Source organism: Salmo salar, unplaced genomic scaffold (genome assembly GCF_965601325.2).
Source record: "Salmo salar unplaced genomic scaffold, fSalSal1 ptg000257l, whole genome shotgun sequence".
Lineage (NCBI taxonomy): Eukaryota > Metazoa > Chordata > Actinopteri > Salmoniformes > Salmonidae > Salmo > Salmo salar.
In genome coordinates, this window is record NW_027675339.1 from 1,526,411 (window position 1) to 1,540,325 (window position 13,915).

Here is a 13,915-nt window from a genome sequence, read left to right on the forward strand (position 1 = left end):
ATCGTTATATCCGAATAGCGGCGTTTTGTTCGTGCGTTCCAGACACTATCCGAATGGCAAATAAGGGTCGTGCGCATGGCGCAATTCGTGACAAAAAAAATCTAAATATTCCATTACCGTACTTCGAAGCATGTCAACCGCTGTTTAAAATCCATTTTTTTGCCATTTTTCTCGTAAAAAAGCGATAATATTCCGACCGGGAATATCCTTTTAGGTAAACAGACAAAGGAAAAGAAAGCTTTCGGTCGACGCGGGCACGAGCCTGAGTCTCACAGTACTGTAACCAGCCACTACCCAAATGCGCTACTTTGTTTCAGCCAGAGCCTGCAAAGCCACGATTCAGCTTTTTGCCGCCTTCTGAGAGACCATGTGAGACGTAGGAAGTGTCACGTTATAGCAGAGATCCTTTGAAATTGATAGAGATGGTAAAGAAGTTCAAGAAATGGTCAGACAGGGTACTTCCTGTACAGAATCTTCTCAGGTTTTGACCTGCCATTTGAGTTCTGTTATACTCACAGACACCATTCAAACAGTTTTAGAAACTTTAGGGTGTTTTCTATCCAAAGCCAATAATTATATGCATATTCTAGTTACTGGGCAGGAGTAGTAACCAGATTAAATCGGGTACGTTTTTTATCCAGCCGTGTCAATACTGCCCCCTAGCCCTAACAGGTTAAGAGAATAAAAGATTATAATTTAAAATGTTATAACAGTCCTACAATACTGTAGGCATTAAAACAGACGTAATATTAATATCCTCTGTGCTATTTCTTCATTCAGATGAGCTTGCTGTGATTTGCCAACGTGAACTCAAATCTAATCTAAAGAAGAAGTTTCAATGTGTATTTGAGGGGATCGCTAAACAAGGAAACCCGACACTTCTCAATAAGATCTACACAGAGCTCTACATCACAGAGGGTGGAACAGGAGAGGTCAATAATGAACATGAGCTGAGACAGATTGAGACAACAACCAGGAAACAAGCAAGACCAGAGACTGCAATCAAATGTAACGACATCTTCAAACCCTTAACTGGACAAGACAAACGTATCAGAACTGTGCTGACAAAGGGAGTCGCTGGCATTGGAAAAACAGTCTCTGTGCAGAAGTTCATTCTGGACTGGGCTGAAGGAAAAGCAAATCAGGATGTTCAATTTGTGTTTTCATTCCCTTTTCGGGAGCTGAATTTGATGAAAGGGGACAAAAACACTTTGATTGAACTTCTCTATCACTTCTCAATGGAAACCAAACAATCAAGAATCTCCAACTACGACAAGTACAAAGTTCTGTTCATCTTTGATGGTCTGGATGAGTGCCGACTGCCCCTAGACTTCCAGAAGAACAAGATCTGTTGTGACGTCACAGAGTCAACCTCAGTGGATGTTCTGCTGACAAATCTCATCAAGGGAAACCTGCTTCCCTCTGCTCTCCTCTGGATAACTACCCGACCTGCAGCAGCCAATAAGATCCCTTCAGGGTGTGTTGACCAGGTGACAGAGGTACGAGGGTTCAATGACCCACAGAAGGAGGAGTACTTCAGGAAGAGATTCAGTGATGAGGACCTGGCCAACAGAATCATCTCACATGTAAAGACATCAAGGAGCCTCCACATCATGTGCCACATTCCAGTCTTCTGTTGGATTTCTGCAACAGTCCTCGAACACATGCTGAAACATAAGACAGAAGAGATGCCCAAGACTCTGACTGAGATGTACACACACCTTGTGGTGTTTCATACCAAACAGAAGAATGAAAAGTATCTTGGGAAAGAAGAGACAGGTCCACACTTGAATAACGAGAGCATTCTGTCACTGGGAAAACTGGCTTTTCAACAACTAGTGAAGGGCAATCTGATTTTCTATGAAGAAGACCTGAAAGAGGCTGGCATTGATGTCATTGAAGCCTCAGTGTACTCAGGATTGTGCACACAGCTCTTTAAAGAGGAATGTGGGCTGTACCAGGACAAGGTGTACTGCTTTGTTCATCTGAGCATTCAGGAGTTTCTGGCTGCTGTGTATGTGTTCCTCTCATTCATCAACAACAATGAGAATCTAATGGACAAACTGAAAACAAAAGACAAGCCTGAAGTTTCTTTCTACAAGAGTGCTGTGGATAAAGCCTTACAAAGTGAGACAGGAAACCTGGACCTGTTCCTCCGCTTCCTTCTGGGCCTCTCACTGGAGTCCAATCAGAAGCACTTACAAGGTCTACTGACAAAGACAAGAAGCAGCTCACAGACCCATGAAAATATAGTCAAGTACATCAAGGAGAAGATCAGGGAGAATCCCTCTCCAGAGAGGTGCATCAATCTGTTCCACTGTCTGAATGAACTGAATGACCATTCTCTAGTGGAGGAGATCCAAAGCTTCCTGAGCTCAGGAAGTCTCTCAGAACCCAACCTGTCACCTGCACAGTGGTCAGCTCTGGTCTTTGTGTTGCTGACTTCAGAAAAGGAGCTGGATGTGTTTGACCTGAAGAAATACTCCAGATCAGAGGAAGGTCTTCTGAGGCTGCTGCCAGTGGTCAAAGCCTCCAGAGCTGTTCTGTGAGTAAATAGAATGACATATAAGATGTAATCATCAGGAAGAAATATTATGTTTAGAGAAAAATATGTATTATAATATGTATATAATATTATATTGAATAACATATTGAATCAGATATTCAATCTAGTATTACAATATGATCATACAATTCGAGGAGATGGAAGATGAATCTATATGTTGTTTGGGAATATGAACCAAATGCATCTACCGTTGTCCTTCTACACTACTGGTGTTAAATTGACAGTGTGTTTGTGAAGTCATGATGATCTCTTTTTCAGGCTGTCAGGCTGTGGAGTCACAGAGGAAGGCTGTGCTCCTCTGGTCTCAGCTCTGTGGTCAAACCCAACACATTATTTGTGCACGGGTAACAGCGTAAACAGAGAAAGCTAAGCGTATCATTTTAATACAACCTGTCTGTCATTGTATTTCATCTGTGTTGGCAGACTCACTGGCTGTAAACTCATAGACACATCCTGTAAAGTGTTGGCCTCAGTTCTCAGTTCAAACCCCTCACACCTGAGAGAGCTGGACCTGAGTAACAATGACCTGAAGGATTCAGGAGTGGAGTTGCTCTCTGCTGGACTTGTGGATCCACACTGCAGACTGGAGACTCTGAGGTCAGTATTCCTGTAGTTGGTCAACAAGTGATAACTGTTCACCAGATCCACATGTGTTTACCAGACACACATAGTCCACACCATATGTGTTTGGACAGTGAAGCTTACAGTTTTAAATGTGGTGCTATGCTCCAGCATTTTGCATTTGAGATAGAATGTTTCATATTAGGTGACAGTACAGAATGTCACCTTTTATTTAAAGGTATTCATACATAGACAGTAGTGGCCAAAGGTTTTGAGAATGACACAAATATTAATTTTCACAAAGTCTGCTGCTTCAGTGTCTTTAGATATTTTTGTCAGATGTTACTATGGAATACTGAAGTATAATTAGAAGCATTTCATAAGTGTCAAAGGCTTTTATTGACAATCACATGAAGTTGAAGCAATGAGTCAATATTTGCAGTGTTGACCATTCTTTTTCAAGACCTCTGCAATCCTCCCTGGCATGCTGTCAATTAACTTTGGGCCACATCCTGACTGATGGCAGCCCATTCTTGCATAATCAATGCTTGGAGTTTGTCGGAATTTGTGGGTTTTTGTTTCTCCACCTGCCTCTTGAGGATTGACCACAAGTTCTCAATGGGATTAACCTGTTGGGTCTAGGGGGCAGCATTTGCACGTCTGGATAAAAAAAATGTACCCGATTTAATCTGGTTACTAATCCTACCCAGTAACTAGAATATGCATATACTTATTATATATGGATAGAAAACACTCTAAAGTTTCCAAAACTGTTTGAATGGTGTCTGTGAGTATAACAGAACTCATTTGGCAGGCAAAACCCTGAGACATTTTCTGACAGGAAGTGGATACCTGATGTGTTGTATTGACTTTAAACCTATCCCATTGAAAAACACAGGGGTTTAGGAATATTTTGGCACTTCCTATTGCTTCCACTAGATGTCACCAGCCTTTACAAAGTGTTTTGAGTCTTCTGGAGGGAGATCTGACCGAACAAGAGCCATGGAACGGTGATGTCCCATTAGACACCTGGCGCGCTACTTCATGTTGGGTACCCTCGTTCCAATACGTTATAAAAGACTATGCATTCGTCCACCTTGAATATTATTCATGTTCTGGTTAAAAAAGGCCCTAATGATTTATGCTATACAACGTTTGACATGTTTGAACGAACGGAAATATATTTTTTCCCCTCGTTCATGACGAGAAGTCCGGCTGGCTTACATCATGTGCTAACGAGACGGAGATTTTTGGACATAAATGATGAGCTTTTTTGAACAAAACTACATTCGTTATGGACCTGTGATACCTGGAAGTGACATCTGATGAAGAGAATCAAAGGTAATGGATTATTTACATAGTATTTTCGATTTTAGATCTCCCCAACATGACGTCTAGTCTGTATCGCAACGCGTATTTTTCTGGGCACAGTGCTCAGATTATTGCAAAGTGTGATTTCCCAGTAAGGTTATTTTTAAATCTGGCAAGTTGATTGCGTTCAAAAGATGTAAATCTATAATTCTTTAAATGACAATATAATATTTTACCAATGTTTTCTAATTTTAATTATTTAATTTGTGACGCTGACTTGACTGCCGGTTATTGGAGGGAAACGATTTCCTCAACATCAATGCCATAGTAAAACGCTGTTTTTGGATATAAATATCAACTTGATAGAACTAAAAATGCATGCATTGTCTAACATAATGTCCTAGGAGTGTCATCTGATGGAGATTGTAAAAGGTTAGTGTATCATTTTAGCTGGTTTTATGGTTTTGGTGACCCTGTCTTTGACTTGACAAAACATTACACACAACTCTTGTAAATGTACTGTCCTAACATACTCTAAATTTATGCTTTCGCCGTAAAACCTTTTTGAAATCGTAAAACGTGGTTAGATTAAGGAGATGTTTATCTTTCAAATGGTGTAACATAGTTGTATTTTTGAAAAATTTGAATTTTGACATTTATTTGGATTCAAATTTGCAGCTCTTGAAATGCACCTGCTGTTGATGGAGTGCACCACGGGTGGCACGCTAGCGTCCCACCTAGCCCCAAGAGGTTAAGGTCTGGGGAGTTTCCTGGCCATGGACCCAAAATATCGATATTTTGTTCCCAGAGCCACTTAGTTATCACTTTTGCCTTATGGCAAGGTGCTCCATCAGGCTGGAAAAGGCATTGTTCGTCACCAAACTGTTCCTGGATGGTTGGGAGAAGTTGCTCTCGGAGGATGTGTTGGTACCATTCTTTATTCATGGCTGTGTTCATAGGCAAAATTGTTAGTGAGCCCAGTCCCTTGGCTGAGAAGCAACCCCACACATGAATGGTCTCAGGATGCTTTACTGTTGGCATGACACAGGACTGATGGTAGCGCTCACCTTGTCTTCTCCGGACAAGCTTTTTTCCGGATGCCCCAAACAATCGGAAAGGGGATTCATCAGAGAAAATGACTTTACCCCAGTCCTCAGCAGTCCAATCCCTGTACCTTTTGCAGAATTTCAGTCTGTCCCTGATGTTTTTCCTGGAGAGAAGTGGCTTCTTTGCTGCCCTTCTTGACACCAGGCCATCCTCCGAAAGTCTTCGCCTCACTGTGCGTGCAGATGCACTCACACCTGCCTGCTGCCATTCTTGAGCAAGCTCTGTACTGGTGGTGCCCCGATCCCGCAGCTGAATAAACTTTAGGAGACGGTTCTGGCGTTTGCTGGACTTTCTTGGGCGCCCTGAAGCCTTCTTCACAACAATTGAACCGCTCTCCTTGAAGTTCTTGATGATCCGGTAAATGGTTGATTTAGGTGCAATCTTACTGGCAGCAATATCCTTGCCTGTGAAGCCCTTTTTGTGCAAAGCAATGATGACGACACGTGTTTCCTTGCAGGTCACCATGTTTGACAGAGGAAGAACAATGATTCCAAGCACCACCCTCCTTTTGAAGCTTCCAGTCTGTTATTCGAACTCAATCAGCATGACAGAGTGATCTCCAGCCTTGTCCTCGTCAACACTCACACCTGTGTTACCGAGAGAATCACTGACATGATGTCAGCTGGTCCTTTTGTGGCAGGGCTGAAATGCAGTGGAAATGTTTTTTGGGGGATTCAGTTCATTTGCATGGCAAAGAGGGACTTGGCAATTATTTGCAATTCATCTGATCACTCTTCATAACATTCTGGAGTATACGCAAATTGCCATCATACAAACTGAGGCAGCAGACTTTGTGAAAATTTATATTTGTGTCATTCTCAAAGCTTTTGGCCAAGACTGTATTTTTTACCGTTTAGATATGAAAGCACTTTATGCATCTAAACTCAGCAAAAAAAAAAACATCCCTTTTTCAGGACCCTGTCTTTCAAAGATAATTTGTAAAAACCCAAATGACTTCACAGATCTTCATTGTAAAGGGTTTAAACACTGTTTCCCATGCTTGTTCAATGAAGCATAAACAATGAATGAACATGCACCTGTGGAACGGTCGTTAAGACACTAACAGCTTACACACGGTAGGCAATTAAGGTCACAGTTATGAAAACTTAGGACACGAAAGAGGCCTTTCTACTGACTCTGAAAAACACCAAAAGAAAGAAAGGTCCCTGCTCATCTGCGTGAACATGCCTTAGCCATGCTGCAAGGAGGCACAAGGACTGCAGATGTGGCCAGGGCAATACATTGCAATGTCCGTACTATGAGACACCTAAGATAACGCTACAAGGAGACAGGACGGACAGCTGATCGTCCTCGCAGTGGCAGACCATGTGTAACAACACCTACGCAGGATCGGTACATCCAAACATCACACCTGCGGGACAGGTACAGGATGGCAACAACTGCACAAGTTACACCAGGAATGCACAATCCCTCCATCAGTGCTCAGACTGTCCGCAACAGGCTGAGATAGGCTGGACTGAGGGCTTGTAGACCTGATGTAAGGCAGGTCCTCACCAGACATCACCAGCAACAACGTCGCCTATGGGCACAAACCCACCGTCGCTGGACCAGACAGGACTGGCAAAAAGTGCTCTTCACTGACGAGTCGAGGTTTTGTCTCACCAGGGGTGATGGTCGGATTCGCGTTTATCGACGAAGGAATGAGCGTTACACCGAGGCCTGTACTCTGGAGCGGGATTGATTTGGAGGTGGAGGGTCCGTCATGGTCTGGGGCGATGTGTTACAGCATCACCGGACTGAGCTTGTTGTCATTGCAGGCAATCTCAACGATGTGCGTTACAGGGAAAACATCCTCCTCTCTCATGTGGTACCCTTCCTGCAGGCTCATCCTGACATGACCCTCCAGCATGACAATGCCACCAGCCATACTGCTCGTTCTGTGCGTGATTTCCTGCAAGACAGGAATGTCAGTGTTCTGCCATGGCCAGTGAAGAGGCCGGATCTCAATCCCATTGAGCACATCTGGGACCTGTTGGATTGGAGGGTGAGGGCTAAGGCCATTCCCCCAAAAAATATCCAGGAACTTGCAGGTGCCTTGGTGGAAGAGTGGGGTAACATCTCACATCAAGAACTAGCAAATCTGGTGCAGTCCATGAGGAAGAGATGCACTGCAGTTCTTGATGCAGCTGGTGGCCACACCAGATACTGACTGATACTTTTGATTTTGACCCCCCCTTTGTTCAGGGAAACATTATTCCATTTCTGTTAGTCACATGTCTGTGGAACTTGTTCAGTTTATGTCTTAGTTGTTGAATGTTGTTATGTTCATACAAGTATTTACACATGTTAAGTTTGCTGAAAATAAACGCAAATGACAGTGAGAAGACGTTTCTTTTTTTGCTGAGTTTAGTTCTCCCATTTGCAGAAGTCTTAATTATTTGGACAAATTAATTTAGTCAAAAGTTTAGTGTTGGGTCCAATATTCCATGCCTGCAATGATTATATCAAGCTTGTGATTCTACTAACTTGTTGAATGCATTTGCAGTTTGTCTTGGTTGTGTTTTGGATGATGTTTTTCCTAATAGAAACAGAATGGTGAATAATGTCCTGTCATTTTGGAGTCACTTCACTTGTATTGTCAGTAAGAATAGATGTTTCTGAACACTTCTACATTCATGTGGATGATACCATGATTATGAATAATCAGGAATTAATCGTGAATAATGAGGAATGAGGCTCTGTTATTGGTGATGGTGAGAGGTTAGCCTGTTTTGTTGTAGTCTCTGTTATTGGTAATGCTGAGAGGTTAGCATGTTTTGTTGAAGCCTCTGTTATTGGTAATGGTGAGAGGTTAGCATGTTTTGTTGTAACCTCTGTTATTGGTAATGGTGAGAGGTTAGCATGTTCTGTTGTAACCTCTGTTATTGGTAATGGTGAGAGGTTAGCTTGTTTTGTTGTAGCCTCTGTTATTGGTAATGGTGAGAGGTTAGCATGTTTTGTTGTAGCCTCTGTAACTTTCTCACTCATTATTATTCATGATTCATTCATGATTTGTATTAATCATGTTATCATCAGGATTCATTTAGTGTTTAGAAACATGTTATCTACTCACTTAGACAGAAAATTATCCAGTCATCATCCACCATTTTATTATTTGGCAAAACACAACCAAAACAAACTGCAAATGCGTCAATGTCACTTTAAATAGGGGGACTAGATACATAAAGTGCTTTCATTTCTAAACGGTGAAACAGATATGTATGAAAATATCCTCATATAAAAGGTGACATTATATACTGTCACCTCATATGAAACATTTGATCTGAAAATCCAAAATGTTGGAGTTTAGAGCCACATTTAAAATGTTATCTTCACTGTCAAAATAGATATGGTGTGGACTGTATACTCAATACAATCTAAATCTGATACCTCACTGTCTGTCTTTTGACTGATACTGCTTTTAAACTGGTCTGGTCAGTCTACTCAAATATTTGTATTATACATGCTTCTATCTGCAGGCAAAACTTTGATAATTTGTAATTTATAATATGATACATTAATTTATGAATAGATATGGAAGGTTTCAGGACACTGATATATCTAAATATTTTGAAAAAATATATTGCCACTATTTTCACCACCAAAGAATATCAGTGTGGTTTTAATATGATTTGACTCTTTGCAGGCTGTCAGGCTGTCTAGTCACAGAGGAAGGCTGTGCTTCTCTGGTCTCAGCTCTGAGGTCAAACCCCTCACACCTGAGAGAGCTGGACCTGAGCTACAATCACCCAGGAGATTCAGGAGTCAGACTGCTCTCTGCTGGACTGGAGGATCCACACTGCAGACTGGAGAAACTCAAGTATGTAGAGGGTTTATGTCAATGTTCATATCAGACATGTTTGACTTATCAGGCTAGTAAAGACAAACATTCTGACCACCACTTGGACAAAGTTATATGCTGACACTGTGTTTGTGTGTGTGTGTGTGTGTGTGTGTGTGTGTGTGTGTGTGTGTGTGTGTGTGTCTGTGTGTGTGTGTGTGTGTGTGTGTGTGTGTGTGTGTGTGTGTGTGTGTGTGTGTGTGTTCAGGTGTATCCCTCAATGACTGTCTGTTTTTCTGCTTACCGCTACAGTGTGGAACATGGTGGAGAGAACAGAATGAAACCTGGGCTTAGAAAATGTGAGTGTTGACTGCTGTGAAGAATATGACTAAGAATAAGTCTTAATTCAAGTTAAGTCAAAGACCACCAACATTACTGACTTGGTCATATTAAATATCAGCTGTAGTTCTACAGAAGCAGAAATCAGGGACACCAAAGTTTACAAAGAGTTGCTTTGACAATGTGTGTGTGTCTGTGTGTGTGTGTGTGTGTGTGTGTGTGTGTGTAATTAATGTGAATAAGTGTGTATTATATTACCATACAGTATAACATATGATCATTCAACAAGTCTCAAGTTACCTTAACTTCTCCTTTTGATACCTAGAAACATCTACATTAAATGAATTGGTGAAAAGTGAGTTAACATTCTAAGGTGAATGATGATGATTTCTAATATTGTCTGGTTTCATCCATCAGATGTCTGTGATCTCACACTGGACCCAAACACAGTAAACAGATTCCTCTCTCTGTCTGAGGAGAACAGAAAGGTGACAGGTAGGAGAGAGGAGCAGCCGTATCCTGATCACCCAGAGAGATTTGAGGGCTGTGGACAGGTGCTGTGTAGAAAGGGTCTGACTGGGCGTTGTTACTGGGAGGTAGAGTGGGGTGGGGAAGGGGCTGTTATAGGAGTGACATATAAAGGAATCAACAGGAGAGGAAGGGTTGAGGACTGTTGTCTTGGACACAATGACAAGTCCTGGAGTCTGACCTGCTCTGACTACATTTACAGAGCCTGGCACAATAATAATCACAATACCATGGACATCCGCCCCTCCAGGTCCCACAGAGTAGGAGTGTATCTGGACTGGTCAGACGGCACTCTGTCCTTCTATAGAGCCTCCTCTGACACACTGACCCACCTGATCACATTCACCTCCACATTCACTGAGCCCCTCTATCCAGGGTTTAGGATTTATGGTGACTCCTCAGTGTCCCTGTAAATAATAACCTGACACACACACACACACACACACACACACACACACTGGACAAGCACACACACACACACACACACACACACACACACACACACACACACACACACACACACACACACACACACACACACACACACACACACACACACACACACACACACACAGGACACACACATGAACACAGTCACACTGGACACACATACACACTGACACACACACACTGGACTCACACACAATGGACTCACACACACACTGAAACACACACACACACTGGACACACACACATTCACACACTGGACACACACACACTGGACACACACACACACACACACACACACTGACACACACTGGACACACACACATTCACACACTGGACACATACACGCACACTGGACACACACACACACTGGACCTTCATTTCTGATTGTGAACAAACAGACACCTCATTCCAGCACTAAGTGGTCCCACAAAGGACACACAAACACACAAACTGGACAGATACACACACACTCACACACTGGACACACTCACACACTGTACACACACACACTGACATACACACTGACACACACAAACACACACTGACACACACACACACACACACACTTACACATGCACACACACACACACACAGTGGACACACACACCGGACACACACTCTGACACACACACACACACACACACACAGTGTGATTTTATGATATATTTTACTGTTTGTGTTTGTACCACAGGAGGTTGGTGGGACCTTATTTAGGGAGGACAGGCTTGTAATGGCTGGAGTGGAATAAGTGGAATGGTATCAAACACGTGGTTTCCATGTGTTCCATTTCATTCACTCTGTTCCAGACATTATTATGAGCCGTCCTCCCCTCAGCAGCCTCCTCTGGTATGTACTGTCCTGTATGTGAGAGAGATCCAACAAGGAATTACAACGTATGTATTACTTTTAATACCTGCAAATGGCAAATAAACTACTGGAACTCCTTATGAATGTCTGCAGCCGACAAGAGGTGAAAATATTACCGGAATATTCTGCAAAATGTTGATGAAGACGTCACTCAATCCACCCAAAACAACATGCAGTCTTTCCACAAGACTCCCATGAAGTTATAGTGTGACGTTATGAGTCGACGTTAAAGTAACATTCTCACAACATACTGCACTTGTTTTATCCTGTTTTAGATGTATCCTCTGTTTAAACATTTAAACTCTTACAATAACACTGTTAAAATACCAATGTGATCATTTCTTGTCTTTTATGTTGGAAAAACAAATTGTACAATTATATGTGGACATACGCTCCATAGTTGTACAAGTATACATGGATATATTGTACTTTTCATAATAAAACATACTTGAAACAAGAAAAACCATGTTAATTGTGAAAACAATTTCGTTATTGATTTTTACATTGCTTCTCCCTGTCTCATGTTGACGTTTGTCATGAATCTTGACCTGGAGGCAGAACTGTGCGATTTCCTCTAGATATGTCAGCAGCAAAGTCAGAATTGGCTGTGGAAAATAATGTTGTTTTATGGTCTTAATTTAAGGGAAGGATTAGCAGTGTGGTTAGGGTTGAGGTTAGGATTAAAATCGGATTGTATTTCTTTGTGCCTGTGCCAGCTAGGTAATACTTTGCTGAACAGCCTCCAGGGCAAGATTCATGACAATAAATGCCAACCTGCCTCCAGGGCAAGTCTTCCCTGTGGCTCAGTTGGTAGAGCATGGTGTGTGCAATGCCAGGGTTGTGGGTTTGATTCCCACGGGGGGCCAGTACAAAAAAAAAAAATGAAATATATGCATTCACTACTGTAAGTTGCTCTGGAAAAGAGTGTCTGCTAAATGACTAAAATGTAATTCATGACAATAAATGCCAACCTGCCTCCCAGTCGTCCCCTCCTTATCCTGTTAGGGCTAGGGGGCAGTATTGACACGGCCGGATAAAAAACGTACCCGATTTAATCTGGTTACTACTCCTGCCCAGTAACTAGAATATGCATATAATTATTGGCTTTGGATAGAAAACACCCTAAAGTTTCTAAAACTGTTTGAATGGTGTCTGTGAGTATAACAGAACTCAAATGGCAGGCCAAAACCTGAGAAGATTCCATGCAGGAAGTGGCCTGTCTGACAAGTAGTGTTTCATCTTGGCTCTTTTTATTGAAGACTGAGGATCTTTGCTCTAACGTGACACTTCCTACGGCTCCCATACGCTCTCAGAGCCCGGGAAAAAGCTGAACGATATCGAGGCAGCGTCTGGCTGAAACACATTAGCGCTTTTGGCAAGTGGCCACTCAGAGTACTATGGGCTTAGGCGCGTGCCCGCTTCGACCGAATGCTTTCTTTTCCTTTGTCTGTTTACCTAAACGCAGATTCCCGGTCTGAATATTATCGCTTTTTTATGAGAAAAATGGCATAAAAATTGATTTTAAACAGCGGTTGACATGCTTCGAAGTACGGTAATGGAATATTTAGAATTATTTTGTCACGAATTGCGCCATGCTCGTCACCCTTATTTACCCTTTAGGATAGTGTCTAGAACGCACGAACAAAACGCCGCTGTTTGGATATAACGATGGATTATTTTGGACCAAACCAACATTTGTTATTGAAGTAGAAGTCCTGGGAGTGCATTCTGACGAAGACAACAAAGGTAATAACATTTTTCTTATAGTAAATCTGACTTTGATGAGTGCTAAACTTGCTGGGTGTCTAAATAGCTAGCCCTGTGATGCCGGGCTATCTACTGAGAAAATTGCAAAATGTGCTTTCACCGAAAAGCTATTTTAAAATCGGACATATCGAGTGCATAGACGAGTTCTGTATCTATAATTCTTAAAATAATTGTTATGCTTTTTGTGAACGTTTATCGTGAGTAATTTAGTAAATTCACCGGCAGTGTTCGGTGGGAATGCTAGTCACATGCTAGTCACATGCTAATGTAAAAAGCTGGTTTTTGATATCAATATGAACTTGATTGAACAAAACATGCATGCATTGTATAACATAACGTCCTAGGGTTGTCATCTGATGAAGATCATCAAAGGTTAGTGCTACATTTAGCTGTGGTTTGGGTTTATGTGACATTATATGCTCGCTTGAAAAATGGGTGTCTGATTATTTCTGGCTGGGTACTCTGCTGACATAATCTAATGTTTTGCTTTCGTTGTAAAGCCTTTTTGAAATCGGACAGTGTGGTTAGATTAACGAGAGTCTTATCTTTAAAATGGTGTAAAAAAGTCATATTTTTGAAAAATTGAAGTTTTTGCATTTTTGAGGAATTTGAATAACGCGCCACGGGATTACACTGGC

The 13,915-nt window shown here is 41.9% G+C and overlaps 1 protein-coding gene across 1 annotated transcript; it reads left to right on the forward strand.

Annotated features, from left to right (window-relative positions):
* The first annotated feature begins 422 nt into the window (after nucleotides 1-422).
* LOC145867228 (stonustoxin subunit beta-like) lies at nucleotides 423-11,976 on the forward strand. The gene is made up of 4 exons (XM_082971303.1): nucleotides 423-445; nucleotides 9,192-9,365; nucleotides 9,639-9,685; nucleotides 10,083-11,976. The coding sequence occupies exons 1-4, from the start codon at nucleotides 423-425 to the stop codon at nucleotides 10,604-10,606; spliced, it is 768 nt and encodes a 255-aa protein (XP_082827429.1). The 3' UTR covers nucleotides 10,607-11,976.
* The last annotated feature ends 1,939 nt before the right edge of the window (nucleotides 11,977-13,915 follow it).